Here is a 17,882-nt window from a genome sequence, read left to right on the forward strand (position 1 = left end):
CCAACAGGAAGGGTGTAGTGTTCCACCAGGACAACGCCAGACCACACACTTCGTTGATGACTCGTCAGAAGCTACGGGAGCTCGAATGGGAGGTTTTATTGCATCCATCATATAGCCCGGACATAGCGCCAAGTGATTACCACCTGTTCCTGTCCATGGCGAATGCCCTTGATTGTGTAAAGTTGAACTCAAAAGAGGCTTGTGAAAAGTGGCTGTCCGAGTTCTTCGCAAATAAGGAGGGGGGCTTCTACGAGAGAGGTATTATGAAGTTGCCGTCTAGATGGAAACAGATTATCGAACAAAACGGCGCATATTTGAACTAAATCCGATCACTGTAACACTTTTTATAAAGCATTGAATAAAGAGCAAAAAAGCAGAAGGAGATATTTTCCAACTATTGCAAACCAAAAAATAAAATATTTAATCGTTTTTTGGGATTAAATCCGCAATAGAATGATTTTTATGTTTAGTTTACGTATGGTATTCAATGGCATGTGTAATTCCTAACTATTCATGCATCAAAATATTAGATATTTGCAGTAATCACCAGCGGTGACATTTTTGACATGAAAAACACACAGAATGCAAAAACTAATATCACGAATGCGGATACTGATAAATTGCAAGTACACTGATAAAAGTTGTAACTCTAATATTTGTTTATTGTGTATTATAGAAGTCTACGATTATTTACACAAAAATGTCCTGCGAACTTCTTCAAATGTCGATTTAAAAACAAAAACGTTAAATCTCTTAATCTCTTAATCAGCAATTGCGTGAAGCAATACAGATAACAAACACGAATAACTAAACAAATATATGCAAGAAATCCATGATGCCGGTTAAATGTCTGCCCTGATGCCAAACATCATTCAGAGAAAGTTTTCTATTCGACAGCAAGCAATGTTCAGGATGAAAATAAAATAAATGATTGTTCGTATAAAAATAATAATTTAGAATTATTTTACCACAAGAAAACAAAAGTTTAATATTTATACATATTTTTACGCGTTTGATAGATGCGTTAGTGAGTGAGTTAAATTCATTCTAATCCGGTTTGCTTCATTGCAAAGAATCGATGATATTCGCGCTCTTCTATGGGAATCGTAAGTACTTTGTGGTTTTGCTCAACGAGTGGCTTCTCTTCTACAATTGTAATGAGAAAATTGAAGTTCAGGAGATTTACCCGTTGAAGAATGAAATTGAGCAAGTCCGGCAATTCTTTTATATTAAATGTTTATGAAAATACTCTTACTGTAAATTAAACGCCTTGAATTTATGTAACTTAACCTATATCAACAATTATACCCTAACACGTTGAGAACGGCGCGGTTTTTGGGTGTCTGTCGCATCGGGCGGCGTTTGAGCATTTTCAACTCCGTCTAATTAATTCTGCTGTGCGCCACTGGTGGTTATGCATTGCTGTATCAAAAAGCGATTGTTTTTGCAGTTGCGTCGCCATTTATTTATTTTCTTTGTAATGAATGCCTTTATCTTTAGAGTGCGACCGAAACTATGTGCAAACTGAGATGGCAAGTGACGACCACGACTTAGCCGCGAGTTAGCCGAACGACGCTCGTTTCAAATGAGCCGTGTACCACCGGTGGTACACGCCGTCCTCAACGTGTTATCTAGATGATAGCCAAGACACGAAAAGAAAAATTGCAGTGGATATTTGCTATTAGTGATATATACAACTATAAAAAGTTTTAAGGAATAGAAACATACCATTTGACTGCTGAGAAAGTCAAACACATTTCTATAGAGAGTGAGACAAGCCATCAATATCCAGATCAGAAACGAAGGTAGGACACCTCTTTTATTACCAAACTGATGATTTAATTAAATGTTGATGTTTTTATAGCAGTCAATATTTTGTAATAATAATATTTTACGATTTTCTCAACACTTTTTACGATGAATTATCTTTGAGTACAATTAATAGTTTAATATATCTTGAAAATATTTCTCTACCTGTGCGTTATGTATTAGGTAAGTTTTTGAGTAGTTTCTACGACTTAACAATGCAGTTCTTGATTGGATCTCGTTTGGAGTCTTTGCACGTTGTGCAAACTCGACAAGATGCCATCAAAAGCGAGCTACCGGTTGTGCAGTGGCAACTTGCCACCTTACCACCAGTTTTATCTTGTTTTCTTCGTCTCTCCGCGTTCGGCTATAGCGTACACGTTTTCAGAAGTCATTGGTGTTGGTGTCGGGTCGAGTGTCTGTTCGACGCTTCTTCACTCGAAAAAGCAACCCGACTGCACACATGCGCTGCGCGCAGCTTTGAAAGCTCGCTTTGTCAATTTTGCTGAATAGCTCAGTTCGGTTTCAGTAGCTGGCGCGGGCGCACGTCGACGCTTTCATTCGACCTTCACGCATCGCATGTTGCATTAGATAAACAGTCGTAAAAAGCGTTTTACGCGTAAATCGCACACAGTCAGCGTGGGCAAATTTAGAAAAGCGATCAATTTGTTTGGATTTGTGTGATTTGCGGTTTGTTGCAAGCGCTTTAACGCTTTTATTTGCTTGCTTTTACGTGGTTAGGATGCGGGTGATGCTATTCGGGCGGAGAGTGCGAGCGGCGAAAATGAAAATCGCAGTCGTTGCCGCGTGCTGATCGCGGAAGGAGGTACCGCATTCTATATCAAGACTTCGTCTCAGTCACACTTCACACAATGTGCGTGTCTTATCTTCTGCTGATTATCGCGGGGATCGCTTTGGCCAGGAATGATCTCAAGAATGATGCGAGGAATAATGGCGATCTGGCGCTTTGGATCGATGAGAATCAGGTCAGGATGTTTAGTGGTAGGTCGAAAACTTGAAATTTAATGCGTAATTATAATATAATTAAGATAATTTTTGCATTTCTAGGAAAAGTAATGGACGTGTATGCGATTTTCAACGGAAATGTCTTACCGTACATCCTGGACCCTAATTTTGATAAACAGATGCCAGTGATACCCGCTGAAGTGGGCTACGTGAATTTCACCTGGAAAGCTGGGCTGAAAAAGTATTATTATCACTTTGACCGGCTGCAGTCGTACGATGAAGACATTTTGGAAGCCCCGGTTATTTCTATCAAGACCCGTGGGAGGGTTCCACGTCGCCCTAAAGAATTCAGTATACTTTTACCTTGTATTGGTAACAGTTCTGGTATAGCTACATTCAGTATTGGATTATTGATTGAGAGTAGGAAAGGTCGTCCGTTAAATGGCACTCCACTTCGGTTAAACCTCAGGAAGGAGTGTTCCCAACGCGGACCCGACCCAGAATGCGATAAGACCTGTGCCAATCGTGGTTGGTGTAACCACGAGAAGATTTGTCAATGTCCTGAGGGTTATATGGGGCAGCATTGTCGCACAGCGCTTTGTTATCCGCAGTGTCTCAATGGAGGTAACTGTACTTCACCTGGTGTGTGTAGTTGCCCACCAGGCTTTCAAGGTAGGCATTGCGAAGGTGGGATTTGTGGAGAAAAATGTCTCAATGGCGGTAAATGCGTCCAGAAAGACACTTGTGAATGTCCCAAGGGTTTCTACGGTTTACACTGTGAATATTCGAAGTGTATTATTGCTTGCCACAATGGCGGAAAGTGTCGTGGTGTTAACAAGTGTAAATGCCCCGAGGGTTTCGGTGGCGATCATTGCGAAATCGGCAGAGCAATGGCGCACAGAAGTGTTTGTGATCTGGCGTGTAAACATGGCACGTGCGTGGATCACACGTGCATTTGTGAGCCAGGCTGGTACGGAAGGTTGTGCCATCACATGAGCATGAAGTAGAGCTGCTTGTTAACGCATCTTAATCGCTTTACCCGTACATTTACATAAGACTGTGTTCGAAATTCCTAGTATGCTTTATTTTTTTACGTAGCCATTTCTTTTCGTGCCAATCAGAAAGCTGTTCGACGAATAAATAGAGTTAGATTACACTATATCACATTTATAAATGTTTGTACTATATGATATTATGTTTGTTGCAAGAGAGTGTGTTGTTTAAGTTTAGAGTAAGTTTATTTTAAATAAATATTTAGATATACGCGATGGATTTACGTCTTATCTGTGTCGATTGTGCAAATATACTGCTGAATCCGTGGCTGAATCTGTAGCGCATTTTGAAAAACTTTGCTTGATGTGTATTTTTGGTTGCCTAGCATAAACCTTGATTTTTATTATATTTATCACTGTAATCACTAATAATATCAAAGAAAACCCAAACATTTCCTTGAATTTTAAACAAATTAACTAAATAAATGTTTATTAAGTTTTTTTTAACTTACTATTGAACATAAACGATTCCTTTGTTTAATAATCCAGGTCAGTATTTAAGTCTAAAACTTTCGTTGTCAACTCGACAGCTGTTTTGATGTCAGTGGCAGTTGATTCGTATTCGTTTGCATCGTTTACGTTTTTCCTGCTATAACAACACTCATAAGTGCAGTGCAAGCGCAGATAACACCACACAATGCACATTAAACTCAGAATGCGTGCATAAACGAGCAAGCACTGCTTCCAATCCAAATCGCGCGCAGCGAGACAAAATTCGTCGTAGTTAACCCTAAACAATGTTCAACAGACTCAAAAAAGTGGTTTCTGGGGCGGTGGAAGGCTTCGAAGATGCTTGCAATGTACACATACAACCGATGATTCAAGGCACCAATCATCTACCACATAAACATGAATATTCTCGTCCTGCGTTTCTGCACACATCAAATGAGGCTCTATCAGTTGCTAAGGATAAGAAAGTCCGGTTGATTTTGTCAACAAGTGGGGCTCAAAACTCACTGGAGAACAATGCAGCTTATGCAGAATGTATCAATGCTGGAAAATCAACTTATAATGAGGATATGGCTCAAGTGTATAAAGGCACACTAAGGTGTGAGAAGTCACAAGGAAAAGATGACCTACACTATTCATACTATGCAATATTTGATGGGCATGCTGGGTTTGGAGCTGCCTTGGATGCCAGCAAACAATTACATCATATTTTACATGTAAGTTGACATTTTAAACCAATTTCCACTGAAAATTGTAGATGATTACTTCAGAAATCAACAATTTCTTGTGAAATTTGTGTTATTTATTAAGAAATTTCATGTTTATGCAGCAAAAATTAGTAGACGCTCAAGATTACATCCTTGCCGCCATCAACATTGAAAACACCTCGAAGTACATCAATGACCCCAACAAAAAAACCGTCAGCGTACGAGATTTAATCATCGGCTGCTTGGAAACCTCTTTCTGTGAAATGGACGAAGTGATCAAGGAAAGTAGGTACAACTATTACAATCCAGGCGGGTGCACTGCTCTCGTTGCATTGATAATCTCAGGAGACTTGTACGTCGCCAACGCTGGCGATTGCCGTGCTGGAATTGTCAATGGCGACACTTTTGTTCCAATGAGCAATGATTTTTCTCCATACTACGATAAAACCAGAATCTACGAGACGGCAGCTTCAAATACCGCGTTGTTAGGCGATTTTTACACAGTTCGAGAATTCCTAGAGAAGCCAGGAAAACACGACCTAGGTAAAAATGTTCTGTACAAAGATCCTTACATGTCTGGATGGTCACTGAAGACACTAACATCTGAAGACTTACTTTTACCGCTTGTAATGGGTGTAGGCAGACGTAGTCGAATAATGGGCACGATTGGCGTGGCGAGAGGTTTTGGCGATTTTGACCTAACCGCAAATCTTTGTAAACTCCCCATAAAACCTTTACTTTCCTGTGTACCCGAAGTAAAAGTCCATTCACTGGCTGAACTGGAAGATGACGCCGTCTTTGTCATGGGTAGTGATGGAATGTGGGACGCCATGGACGTAAACGATGTGCTAGCTGTGTGTAAACAACAACGTGAGAATCACTCGGTTGATGCACGCAATGCGCATGTTTATACGGCTTTGTCATTGGTTGGCAACGCGCGAGGCAAACGCGACAATGCGTCGGGGATGTGGCTGCTCAAGAATCAATCCACGGCATCCATGGATGACATAACCGTGTTTGTGGTCCCTTTGGGCGCTGGGAGTATGATGCAAATTGAGGAGAAAAGCGAAGCGAACGGATCTACAGCTTCGGATGAGTCAATGTCGGATACAACACATCCGCTGTCGCTCAGTTCTTCCTCGAATGAGTTGATTGATATTGACGGGCAGGAGGTGACGCCGTTGACGTTGTTGTAATCTCAATGAGATTGGGTCAAAGTTAGGAAATTTGCTTTTGTTTTCATCGTAGCTTTTGCAATTTTCGATTCCAGTCCAGAATTTGTTCAAAACTTGGATTTTTAACTTTTTATTTCCACCGGTGCTGCATTTTAAAAATATTTCTGCACAAAGTTTTAGTTGAGTTGGTTTATACCAATTCATCTATGCAGTAAGTAATTGTACTTAAAATCAAATGAAATTATTTGCGTTTAACTTTATTTTTAATTTTCTAGAAGTGCAATTTATTTTATTTATCTTTTCATTTGTGCTACTCATTATTGTATTTATTCAAAGCTTTTAAAGTTTTATCCGTCTGTAAAGTGATATCATTCCACAGAGACTTTAAGTATTACTATAAATTTTATTCCTTTCGATTTTTTCCTCCTATTTTATACTCTTATCACATAGAACAATTAGTAGCGTAGGTTAATTATGTACGATTAGAAAAATACCTTGTATAGGAAAACAAATGACGCGAGCGCCAGCTAAATCATGTGCAAATACATTATACCTCAACACACGTTTGAAAAACAAAACAAAAAAAAAATAAACGTTTATCTAGAAAACCTAAAACAAATGATTTCCCACAGGGGTTTCGTTTGATTTGATGACTAAACACGATAGATATTCTTGTAAATTCGCAATGTACATGTTTAAGTACATAATATTTGTATATTTTCTAGAATAAGATAAACTCGGCGAGATTAATGAGATAACGGTGAAATATTTAACGATGGAACCTTGTATTTTGATAATTCACGCATGAAATATGAAAATTGACTAACTGTTGTGGTAAACTTCTTCATTTTAAGCCTGATCATTAAAGTATTTATTAACGAAGTAATGTTCAATCATTTTTCCACGTGATGAACCTTTAACAGCGTCCGTTTGAGGTTATGAAGGTGCGTGAAAAAAATTAAGGCAAGGCATAAAATATATAATTGCTTTTATGTCATTATTCCTATTTAATAATATGCACAATAATTAATATACAGTTATTTACAGAATAAATACGAAAACAACATGGCAAATCTTAATAACCACCAATACGAACAATTTCGCAAGCTGTGCTAAAAGAATCCGGGATTTGTATGTTCAATTATGCATCGTTTGCAGTATTTCTTGACGGCACGATAACCATCCAATGAAATTTGACAGTCCTGAATGTTTAATTGTTGTAAACCTCTACAGTAATACGCAATTGCTTGTACGCCCCTATCCGTGACGAGATCACAGTTTCTAAGGCTTAGTTTCTTTAGATTTGGACAGCTTTCAGCAAGTGCTCGTAGTCCGGCATCACTCACATCGCATTTACCTATGTCTAGTGCACGTAAGCGGGTGCAGGACCTTGCGAGGACTGTAATGGCGTCGTCTGAAACTGCTTCACAGCCACGCACGTTGAGATATCGCAGTTTGTAGCACCGACGTGCGACGACTTTCAGACCAGCATCGCTTACTTGGTCGCATTTTGCAACACTAAGGTATCGGAGGGTAGCACCTAATTTGGCTAGCTCATAGAGGCCGAAATCTGTGATGTTTGTGCAGTCGCTGACGGAAAGCTCCCGTAGACCAGAACAAAATGACGGGACGAATTTAAGACCAGCATCTGGAATATATAAAATGCGATATAAATATAAGTCAATTGCAACATGAGTGAAGGAATGGTAGAAGTAGAGGGATCGCGTTCCAAGCGGAACCAAGACTCTAAAGGGAAATGGCGCGGAGTGTCCTGTATGCTGGCCTTGAATATCTGCGAAATGTGATAGGGGAAGGCGTGAGTGTATGTTGTTGTTTGTGTGCGGTAAACGCGCTACGAGTACCTAGAAATTGTGGTGGGGGTTGAGCATTGGTGCAATTTGTATTTACCTGTAATATCCGTACATCTCCTCAAATATAGATACGCCAGTAGAGGACAGTTCCTCACAATAATCCGTAATCCATTGTCCTGTAGAGTAGCACAGTCGGTAAGGTCTAGATATTGCAGTTGAAGACGTTTTGGAGGATCAGGTCCCATCATGTTTATCAGACAAGTAACTTGCACACATCCTACACACCATACAAAATAAATAAGTAACCATTACAATACCTAAAGATAACCTATACTACTAACCTGTTACATCTAAATGCTGCAAATTACCACATCTATTGACAATCTCATTGAGAGAAGCATTAGTAACCCCAGCAGTTTGTGTGATTTGCAAATGAGTAATCTCTGGACATCTCCTTGCAAGTAGAGTCACTCCTTTATCTGTAATCTTAGCACCATCCGTGATATGCACCCTTTCTACCTGGGTACAGGCACCTGTTGTTCCCTGCCCACAGAGTTGTCTCAACACTGCTCGAACAGCTCTATCCCCACTTAGGGTCTCTCCTGCGAGAGTTATAGTCCTCCACAATTCAGGTTTCCATACAAGTCTATCAAACCTCCTGCATACTCTAGCACAGATAGATAATTCGTAACTGTTTAACATAGAGAATACTTTCATGACCAATTCGTCCTGTAATCTATCAAATGAATTGTTCCTTGCATGAAAACGTGACTTCCCTCTGTACAGCTGAGTTTCGCATCGGTCCCAGATATTGGGAGTGGAACAACCGGGACTAGGTGGAACGAGTGTATGGTATCCTTGGTCTAAACTAGGACTATTCTTTCCTAGTTTCAGAAAACTGTCCATCAGATAATCGCTGTCACTGTTTCCACTCACACGGGACCCATTCAAATTTGTATTTCCATTACTCAAGGTCAAACCACCTTTTGATTTGGAATTTGGGGTGAAATTCTCGCGTTTCTTTGGTCTACCAGTATGACGCATGCGCGCATCAAAGAACTCAGAGCATTCTTGACTAGAGTCGGAACTTTGCATGCTCTTGCAGCTCTCCCAGTAAGCCAAACCAGCGCTGAGCGATAACGAATTCAAAGGACCATCGGGACGATTGTAATAATTTTTACCACCACTGCGAGGATTACCACCCTGTGATTGTGTGGTGGTAGTCGTGCTTTGAAACGAAGTCTCTTTATAATCATAGAATCTATCATTGATTTTCCTCGTGTATAATTCAAGGTTACGTTTGTCGAGATTATGCATGTAGTAATCATCCGGGTCGTCATTTTGTGAACCGGAACTCGATGGCTGTTGACTATCCAACAATGGCGTCGTACGACCAAGACGCACCAAAGGACACGCAGGACGTGGTGATAAGCGGTCTAACAAAGTGTTATTCATCTTATCACTCAATCTGAAACACATAGATAAATAAATAATCCAATATGGCGCTGACAATTGTGACGGCAATGTTGAAAGTTTAATGAACATTACGAAATCATTAAGATGCCAGAGAAATTGCTTAAAGATAAAACGAAACCGTTGTTTTCGTCCATAAGCGGCGCGCATTAATCGTCGCATGACTTGCGCTAAGTGTTTTTCGCTGGAAAAATGTAGAAAACGTTGGGATCCCCATGTCCGCAAAGAAATTCTTTCGGGAAAAACATTCAGTACTTGTTTCTTTGCACATTTTATCATTTTTTGCTTGTTTTGTATCTACGGTGACATTTTTAAAGCACTTACAGGGTGTTGTGACAAATATAACCTAACTATCTTGTAAAATCATAAAATTTTGAGGTTAAAAACCTAAAAAATTGAAAAAAAAAATTAAAGAAAAACTTATATATCTTGATTTCTAAGAAGTATTTTGTTGTGTAGGAAATTTAACGCGAACTAATTTTGTTAATTAGCAGTAATTAAACTGTAATGCTGCAGATTTGTGGAACGTACGGCATGCGCATCGCTCGTTTCAAACGCATTACGCTTTTTACTTCGATTTTTTTCGAAAATCTCCGCGATATTCTTAAGGTGTATGACTTGTATGACTAGTGTGAGTGTAAATATGTAGAAATCCACTTAGATTTCGTCACTAATTGATTAATGAAGCGTTGTAAACTTATTAATTACACGTTCGCCACCGTGCTACCTGCGTGCCTAATTAATTGCGTCCGTAATGTTTGGTTGTGCGCGCTGCGCGGCGTCCTTCTTCTTGAAATCTCTTCGCGGGATGTGTGCGCGCCGGAGACTGGCTTTCATCGTTACCACACATTGCTGCCGTCGCTGCCATTCCGCCGTCATCATCAGAAGAGCAGCGGTTGGCGTTTTACGCTCGCGTTTTATTAGTTTCCAATCGCTACTTGTTATTACCGCAGCACGGGCACCACCCCATGATTACTCTTTATAGCTTCCGGTTTTCGATCCTCACTTCTTTATCTTTGACTCGCGTGTGTTTAAAATATATCTTCTAAGTGGTAAAAATGGTAACAATTTATTGTTTTCGATGTTTTTGTGATTGAATTTTTTTGTAATGATTTGATTATGAGGCCATCGGCTAGAAAAGTCCGCGCTGAATGGCAGCTGGCCGTTAGAATAAGCGGCGAGTCTCGAATTAAGTCTCCGCACAACTGCAATAACTCGCAGAGCAAGGAAAGGCACGAAATGCCATCGGAGAAAGATTAAGCGCGAGCGTTCGTGTGCCCGTGCGCCTGATCGACGACGGGGCCGGGGCCCGATAATGTATGACACTAATATACATTCGTAATCGTGCAAATTCCTTGTTCCGTCGAAGAAGTCACGTCGGCGAAAAATGCGCATTCTGCGCGACGATTCACAGTTATTTCAAATCGCGTCCGCGCGAATCTCTTTAAATCCACAATCGGCTATACTGTGTGTTGAAAAAGCGACGCGCGAACAAAATGGCCGTTAATGTAAATTGTGTTGCCTAACATTAACTTCACACGAACGCATTAAGATAACACAACTATTTATTTGATGTGTTTTAAGTGCTTTCAGATTTAAACTTTGCCTGAAACTAATTGTTTATGGTATTTTTAAACCCTCTGGGTGCGAAATAACATCAGCGCACTCCAATAACTTATTCAAAACGCGCATTTTTATGCTAGAAGATTACGATCTGATTTAATAAACGCGATAAGTAAATATATCGCGCATAAACACATCTTTTAAACAGTTTGAAAATTAGTATAATTATGATAGAATCCGTCCGATAATTTCCTGCGCCTTATATATTTTTTTATGATTTTTTTTTCGTACTTACAGCGTACATCTCTTACATGTTTATTATTCGACGTCTATATTTTTATCGTCGGCGGCGATCGCCAGCCACCTGGTTTGCGCTCGGAGCGCGCGCGCACAATGCGCGCAGTTAGCGATAAACATAATTACAGTGTCTGTTAATTTAATGAGCTCGATTAGGGATTAACGCTGGTGAATTTCGTTGTGTTTTGACATGTTCTTCAGAGCATGGAATATGAACAACACAGTTTTTAATCGGCGGAATTTCGAACGAAACTAATTTTTCGTGCGGTTTTTAATGTTTTCGATCTTGGAATTATGCAAATCGAGGAAAAAAACTTCGATTCAGATTTCTAATTGTTGAATACCAGTTTTTTGTTTGTTACGAGTTGATTATTAGGCAATTTTCGTGGCGCCAACATAGTTTTATACAGTTTTGACGACATAACCTAACTTTTGTGCTGTAAAAAAGATAGTGGTAGGTAGTTTTACCATGGGTTTCATTGAAAATTCAGTTAATTAAACTCAATTCTATTTTTATGTAACAAATTCTTCACAAATTCAAAGCTAAAAGCTTGTTGTTTACATTTTAATAGATTTTCTTAGGGAAAATTATGATATTTGCTCCGCCCACATGTCAACTGCGCATGAGCAATCTTAATTAAATTTAAATTAATAATTTAATACTTTTTGGCGTAAAAAAAGCAATTTCACCCTAACACATGTTAAATACGCATGCGCAACACACTTTTAACTCCTAAGTGTCTTGGGCGTAGCATAATACATTGCATGCATTGTTTTGTTTATTACGATTCGATTATTAATGGTGTTAACAAAATTTGTATGGTATAACCTAACTTTTGAGCTATATAAACAGCTAGTGGTAGTTTTAGCGCGGGTTGTGTTGTACATTCACCTTGTTAGCGTTATTGTTGCAACAACGCAGGCGACACGACACGAAGCATTTACATTTGCGCCGTGAGTCGGCGAGCGCATTTACAATTTTGCGCGTTGCTGCATCACGTGCCTTGCGAGAGCGAGGACTACGAGTTGCGCGCGAGCGTATAAGGATAATAAAATGTAGGTTTGCATTCCGCCGCGAAATATAATAAACCCGGGCGTCGTAAAGCCGCGCGCGCCATCGACGTCTCGCAATGATAGAAAATCGAGACCGAAATCGAGACTGTTGCGCGCAGAACACGACAAGCGCGACAAGTTTTCGCGCGTCTCGCGTTTATTTCTTGTAATTGTTGAATCGTAGACGACAACTACGGGAAAATACATCGGCGACATGACAGACAAGGCTATCTGTCTAGACTTTTCGAATAAAAGTAGAAATTCAAGCTGGAAACGCGCAAGAAGCGAATAATATGATTAGTGCGCATGCGTAATAACTATGGCGGCCGGTGTTTAGTGAAATATGTATTTGTTGCAAGTACGCCTCTGCACTCTGCATTGGCACGAATGTGCCATGTCTCGCTCGCCGACTGGAAGTCGCCTTTCAATAACATCGAATCTCGAATGTGAAAGTCGCGCGCGTTTATATCTCTTCTCAGCGGTTGCGGCGCAGAGCGAGGCGCGTCATGCACGCGCAGCCATAATATAAAATATATATACATCGCCGGCGCGGCGCGCACTTAAGGACACACGCACGGCGATATTATATTCGCTGTTCTTCGCGGTCGCACGGCGAAGACACGGCGTGCGCATTAAGCGACGCAGGCGTCCGTCAAACGAGCGACAAACGCGCGTCCTGCAAATTGCAATCGCTTCAAATTAATATGTTGCGCGCGCCGCGGCCGAGAGAGCGACATTTCCCAGCGTAATAATCATAATCGCAATCGGCGTCCGACCGTAATCATCATAAACATTTTTGATTCAACACCAAGCGCTGCAAATCCGCGATTCATTATTGCTAACACATGCAAATCGTCATAATTTTAGACAAAAATTACACATTTGCTCCGCCCACATCTTTTACTACGCATGCGCAACGCACTCGTACTATAAAGTAAGTTTATTATACGTGCATTGTTGAAAATTGAAATTCTAAAAACGCATTCAATTAAACGAACACAAGTGTCGCCCTGGGAGCGCACGGCGTGATCCGACTTTTTCGAAATATAAATAAAAAGCGCGCAGCGGTCTACGAAGTCGGACAATCGTGCGATGTACAAAAATGCGCGACCGTTTAGTGCAGAGGACGACGGCGCAGTCGTCCGGACGAAGGCTTCACGCGGCGAGAAAATGCGTCCATTAAGATGGGGAATTTATTTATTTCGTATGCGCTGCGCCGTGACAAATTGACTCATATCTCATATATTTACTTAAGGACGCGCCACAAATTACAGATATTGAATCGAGAATAAATGACAAACTGCGCGTACGTGACGCGTCCCGGCTGTAATTTACTCGATTCTATTTTAAATTAAAAAATTCTTCACAAATTCAATGCTATAAACTTGTTATTTACGTCTAAATAGAATTTCTTAACAAAAATTATGATTTTTGCTCCGCCTACATGAAAACAGCGCATGCGCAGCTCAAATTTAATACTTTCGCTTTTAAAAATATTGTTTTCAGTGAAATTTTTACTGTTTTATTTAAAAAATACGATTTTAAACACAAAAAAATAAAATTTGCTCTTTTCATATGTTGATTGCGCATGCGCAGCACACTTATAACTCCTAAGTGCCTGGGCGGAGCATAAATGCATTGCGCTCTAATTAAAATAGTCTTTTGACTTAAAAGATAAATTTCTCAACTTTTTTTCGTTTCATTGTTGAATAGTCGCGCTCGGCTTAATTCCGAAACGCGTTATATACGTTATATAATTATATAATCACAATAATTCGACTATCTGCGTTTGATATCTCCTGTCCGCTCGGGGAACGAAGAAGCGATGGAAGCGATGTGCAGACGATGGAAGCACCCGGAGCGTATCGCCGACGCGCGAGTCGCGCACAGCGCGATAGCAACTCTTCTTCGGCTTCTTCGCGGCCTCGTCGGCGTCGACCGCTCGAAGCGCTTCTCGGACATGCCGTATCGTCCACGTGCATCCACATCCACGCGAAGAAGAAGCAAAGAATGAGGGGCATAAATGTGAGGTATGCATGCGAGCCTCGAGCCGTGAAAAGAAATACTCGCTGCACGGAGATGAAATCGTTTTTTGTTATTATTTGTTGTTTATTCTTGAAAGCGCTTCGAAAAACGTCCCACAACGCTGGGATTTAGTATGTTTATTTATTTATACCCAATTAGAAGCAAATTAACGTATAATCATCGATAAATTTAAAAAGAATACAACTATTAGGTAATATTTTCAACTAATTGGCAAAGATTTGAGTCGTTTTTCTATTCATAAATTCGTCGAATTCCTCACCGCCTAATTTCTCGAGTTGGTAAATTGTTTTGCGAGCGCTCGCATTCTTTCGTGAATACGATGCTAACGAACTCATGAATTATTCACTCGCTTCGATGATTCGTCCACCAATTAAACGATTAGGTGCTTAATCTTATTTAATCTCGATGCGCGCGCCAAGCGGTTGACGTGACCGCGGCGAATTAACGTCAAGCAGCGAATCTTGCGCATCCGCTACCAACTTACAATTTGTCCCTCTTCTAATTATCTCCAAGAGTACAAAAACATAACAAAAAACACACGTTAACTTTCAATCATTCGAAATGCGTTCATAAATTATTGCGCGATGTGAACGAAATCAATTTGAAAATTGCACGTTCGTGCCAAAGTCTAATTCGTCAGCGCATGCGGAGGGATTAAACTTCTTAAGCTCGACGCGCATCCTCTCCTCCTCGTGGAAGTCGGGCCCCGGCGGGCGAGTCGAGTCTCGGCCAGCGCACGCTGCGCGGAAGGTCGACGACCAATTGACGTCGTGCTCGTCTCTAACCTAACATATCTCGCAGCGTTTTAATATTTTATAACATCCCAATAATTCCAGCACTTGTTTGATTTGACACCACTTGAGTCAACTTGACTCAACTCACATTAACCGACTAAACAAACTTCACATGCCAAGCATAACTCTTCTTCAATCTTCGCGTGCTTTAAAGTTACTTACTTTTGTCATTTGTGATAATATACGCGCGCATCCATGACTTAAGCCATTTGCTCACAATCACTTTGATCAACTATTGTTAATAAATCCATGGCACTTTAATAATAAACCTTTTTAAAGTATTTTCAATGGTTTATGATTAACTTGATGAAAATAAACAATATTCACGATATTTTTCGTAACGGTATCCAAAAAGCTCCGGAGCTTGCGTTGCGCAAAGCGCGTTGCGCGTCGTGGACTGACTCAACTCGACTGAAGACTTAAGTCGACCTCTCCCTCTTCGCAGCCGCTACGGCCTCAACGTTTGCTTTGGTATGTCGCGGTGCTCACCAGGTGTACGCTGCTCAGCCCAGGTGAACAAGAGGCGCGAGAGAGACGCTTCGACGATCAGAAAGCGACAGTCAGACCCTCACGAAGAGAGAACTGAAGAACTCTAAGCGTAGAGAAGGAGAGAATCGAACAAAAGAGCGTGCGAGCCGAAAAGAGAAGTCTCAATATAACTAACTATAAGTACTAAACTTAACAGCAACAGAAAATAAAAAAATTATGATAAAATTTATTTTTATTATTAATACAACTCTGGATATTTTACATTTTCTGTTGTTGGTACTTTAGTTGTCTGCAATAAAATACAATTTCATAGTTTTCTATTTCTATATACTTAAGTATAATATGTTTGTGTACGTGTGGCTTGCGGGCAGGCTTTTTGCGACGCCGTGACAATAATAATAACCACGACGATAGCTGAGCGTCGTACTCATCGTAGTCTCCTCTTGAAATTAGTTTTTGTATTTATGATTATCTACTATTTCCAACTATAGGCACGCTTGGAAAATTTAAGACCAAAAATTCTCCAACGATTGAAAGCAAGTTTGTATTTTGTTGAGGAATTATGATGATCGAAGCACCTGAAGCTGAAGAGATATTTCTTGAACGATACTCATCGAATGGAATGCTCGAAATGTAACGAATGTCGTTCTCGAAATATCCTCGCAGTGCGTTCTCCTTTGTGTCCACGCCATGTCGCGATGAGTCGTCATTAGTCAACCGAGCTATCTTACAATCTTCGAAAATTTTTATCTGCATCTTTTGCTTTGCATCTTCAAATTCATCATTAACTTTTTTATCTCCGTAGGTTTTGATAATAATACTTTAAATTCCAATAAACGCCAATCATAAATTTCATTTTTTGAATTGTTTATTTCGTTAGTATCGGGAGATAAATTCTAATTACTGAATCTAAGCACTGAATGCCAATTGCGTCTACGATGTGTCACACAGCCACTTTCCGAATGAGCGTCTGAGAATTCGAATTCGATTAGAATTTAGTGATACCACTACGAAGTGGACGCACTTAGTTTTCACGTAATTGGCAATAAATTACGATTAGGACATCGTTTACAATCGATCGAATCAATTAGCCCTGTTTTACCCTCAAAATGTCCAAAAATAAACCAAAAAATCTTATAAATTCAATATAATTACTTAATATTATTACGAAAAATCTAAACGGTCAAAAATATGCAACCCCTTATGCATTTAACTGTTTAAAGAATTGCCACCCTATATTTCCGCTGTGATTGTATTCCCTCTTCATTCGTTTGTAGCTGGCAGCGTCCCCTTGTTTGTAAACTGCGTTTACACGAAGCCACTAATCAAATTAGATCCAATCAGCGCGAGAACGACGCGTAATTGTCAGTGACAGTCGGGCGCATTGGCGTTTTGATTCATGCCCGACGCACAGCGTCATTTTTCACCAGTGCACCGCAAAAAAAGACGCGCATGACGTCACATCCGATGCAAGTCACTTCGCTGACGACTCTGAGACAGGCATCAACGCAAAACTACCACAACACGACGTAATTGAGAAATATGAGCGTGATCAGAATAAGACAACTATAATCAAATCAATTTTATTCGATAAATTTCATATAATCGTTATTAGTATTCGTATTTATGTCAGCTACACTCATTATACGTATTTTAAGATTTAATTAAAATATACATTGAGTTTATTTACAGAATAATTGTGTAGGTTTTGATTTAATTTCATATTTTTTAATTAATTAATTTTGCAGCAAATAATGTTTTGTAAATTGTAATCAATGCGGTGTGCGTTGCCTGTGAATATTTTAGGCGCTTAGTCGTTATAATAAAGCGGCAGTAAACTCTCTGGTCGGCATAAAATCCGATCGTAAATTCAATTTCGTGCGCTCTTGGGAGCGATGAGCGCCTTCTTTTCATGTCGACTGCAAGGAATCGGCCAAATTTAGGCTTATTAGAGTATTAATCAAACACAAAACGCACGAAATTCGCATAAAATTTCGTTTTATTCGAAATTAAACGGTGTCATTAACGAAATGAATTATTAAACTGCTAATATTTATATTTGGGATTAAAAATATAATAAAAGAAAACAAGTTTCTTTGTTTTTAGTGTTTTTTTTTAAGTGATTCCGTATTGCAAATGCAAAGTACACTGCTTGTAAAACAAAAGTTTAACTATAAATTGTTAGTTAGAAACATGAATA

The 17,882-nt window shown here is 39.8% G+C and overlaps 3 protein-coding genes across 4 annotated transcripts; 2 read left to right on the forward strand and 1 right to left on the reverse strand.

Annotated features, from left to right (window-relative positions):
* The first annotated feature begins 2,282 nt into the window (after nt 1-2,282).
* On the forward strand, nt 2,283-4,035 carry LOC135797043 (protein shifted-like). Of its 2 annotated transcripts, none has more exons than XM_065309209.1 (2): nt 2,283-2,792; nt 2,875-4,035. In XM_065309209.1, exon 2 carries the CDS (start codon nt 2,883-2,885, stop codon nt 3,777-3,779), a length of 897 nt encoding a protein of 298 aa, XP_065165281.1. In that variant the 5' UTR covers nt 2,283-2,792; nt 2,875-2,882; the 3' UTR covers nt 3,780-4,035. The 2 variants fall into 2 exon arrangements, with proteins under 2 accessions (XP_065165281.1, XP_065165280.1); XM_065309208.1 differs by having other exon boundaries at nt 2,301-2,808.
* Nucleotides 4,036-4,310: 275 nt separating this feature from the next.
* On the forward strand, nt 4,311-7,038 carry LOC135797042 (protein phosphatase 1J). Its single transcript, XM_065309207.1, has 2 exons — nt 4,311-4,990; nt 5,104-7,038. Exons 1-2 carry the CDS (start codon nt 4,562-4,564, stop codon nt 6,175-6,177), a joined length of 1,503 nt encoding a protein of 500 aa, XP_065165279.1. The 5' UTR covers nt 4,311-4,561; the 3' UTR covers nt 6,178-7,038.
* Nucleotides 7,039-7,127: 89 nt separating this feature from the next.
* On the reverse strand, nt 7,128-15,614 carry LOC135797040 (F-box/LRR-repeat protein 7-like). The gene is made up of 4 exons (XM_065309206.1): nt 15,356-15,614; nt 8,309-9,435; nt 8,065-8,244; nt 7,128-7,804 (listed from the first exon to the last, which is right to left on the reverse strand). The coding sequence occupies exons 2-4, from the start codon at nt 9,420-9,422 to the stop codon at nt 7,269-7,271; spliced, it is 1,830 nt and encodes a 609-aa protein (XP_065165278.1). The 5' UTR covers nt 9,423-9,435; nt 15,356-15,614; the 3' UTR covers nt 7,128-7,268.
* Nucleotides 15,615-17,882: the final 2,268 nt, after the last annotated feature.

This window comes from Atheta coriaria, unplaced genomic scaffold (genome assembly GCF_025399875.1).
Source record: "Atheta coriaria isolate IRGN ID8LTWV9N9 unplaced genomic scaffold, Caltech_Dcor_3.1 hic_scaffold_8_pilon, whole genome shotgun sequence".
NCBI classification, from domain to species: domain Eukaryota; kingdom Metazoa; phylum Arthropoda; class Insecta; order Coleoptera; family Staphylinidae; genus Dalotia; species Dalotia coriaria.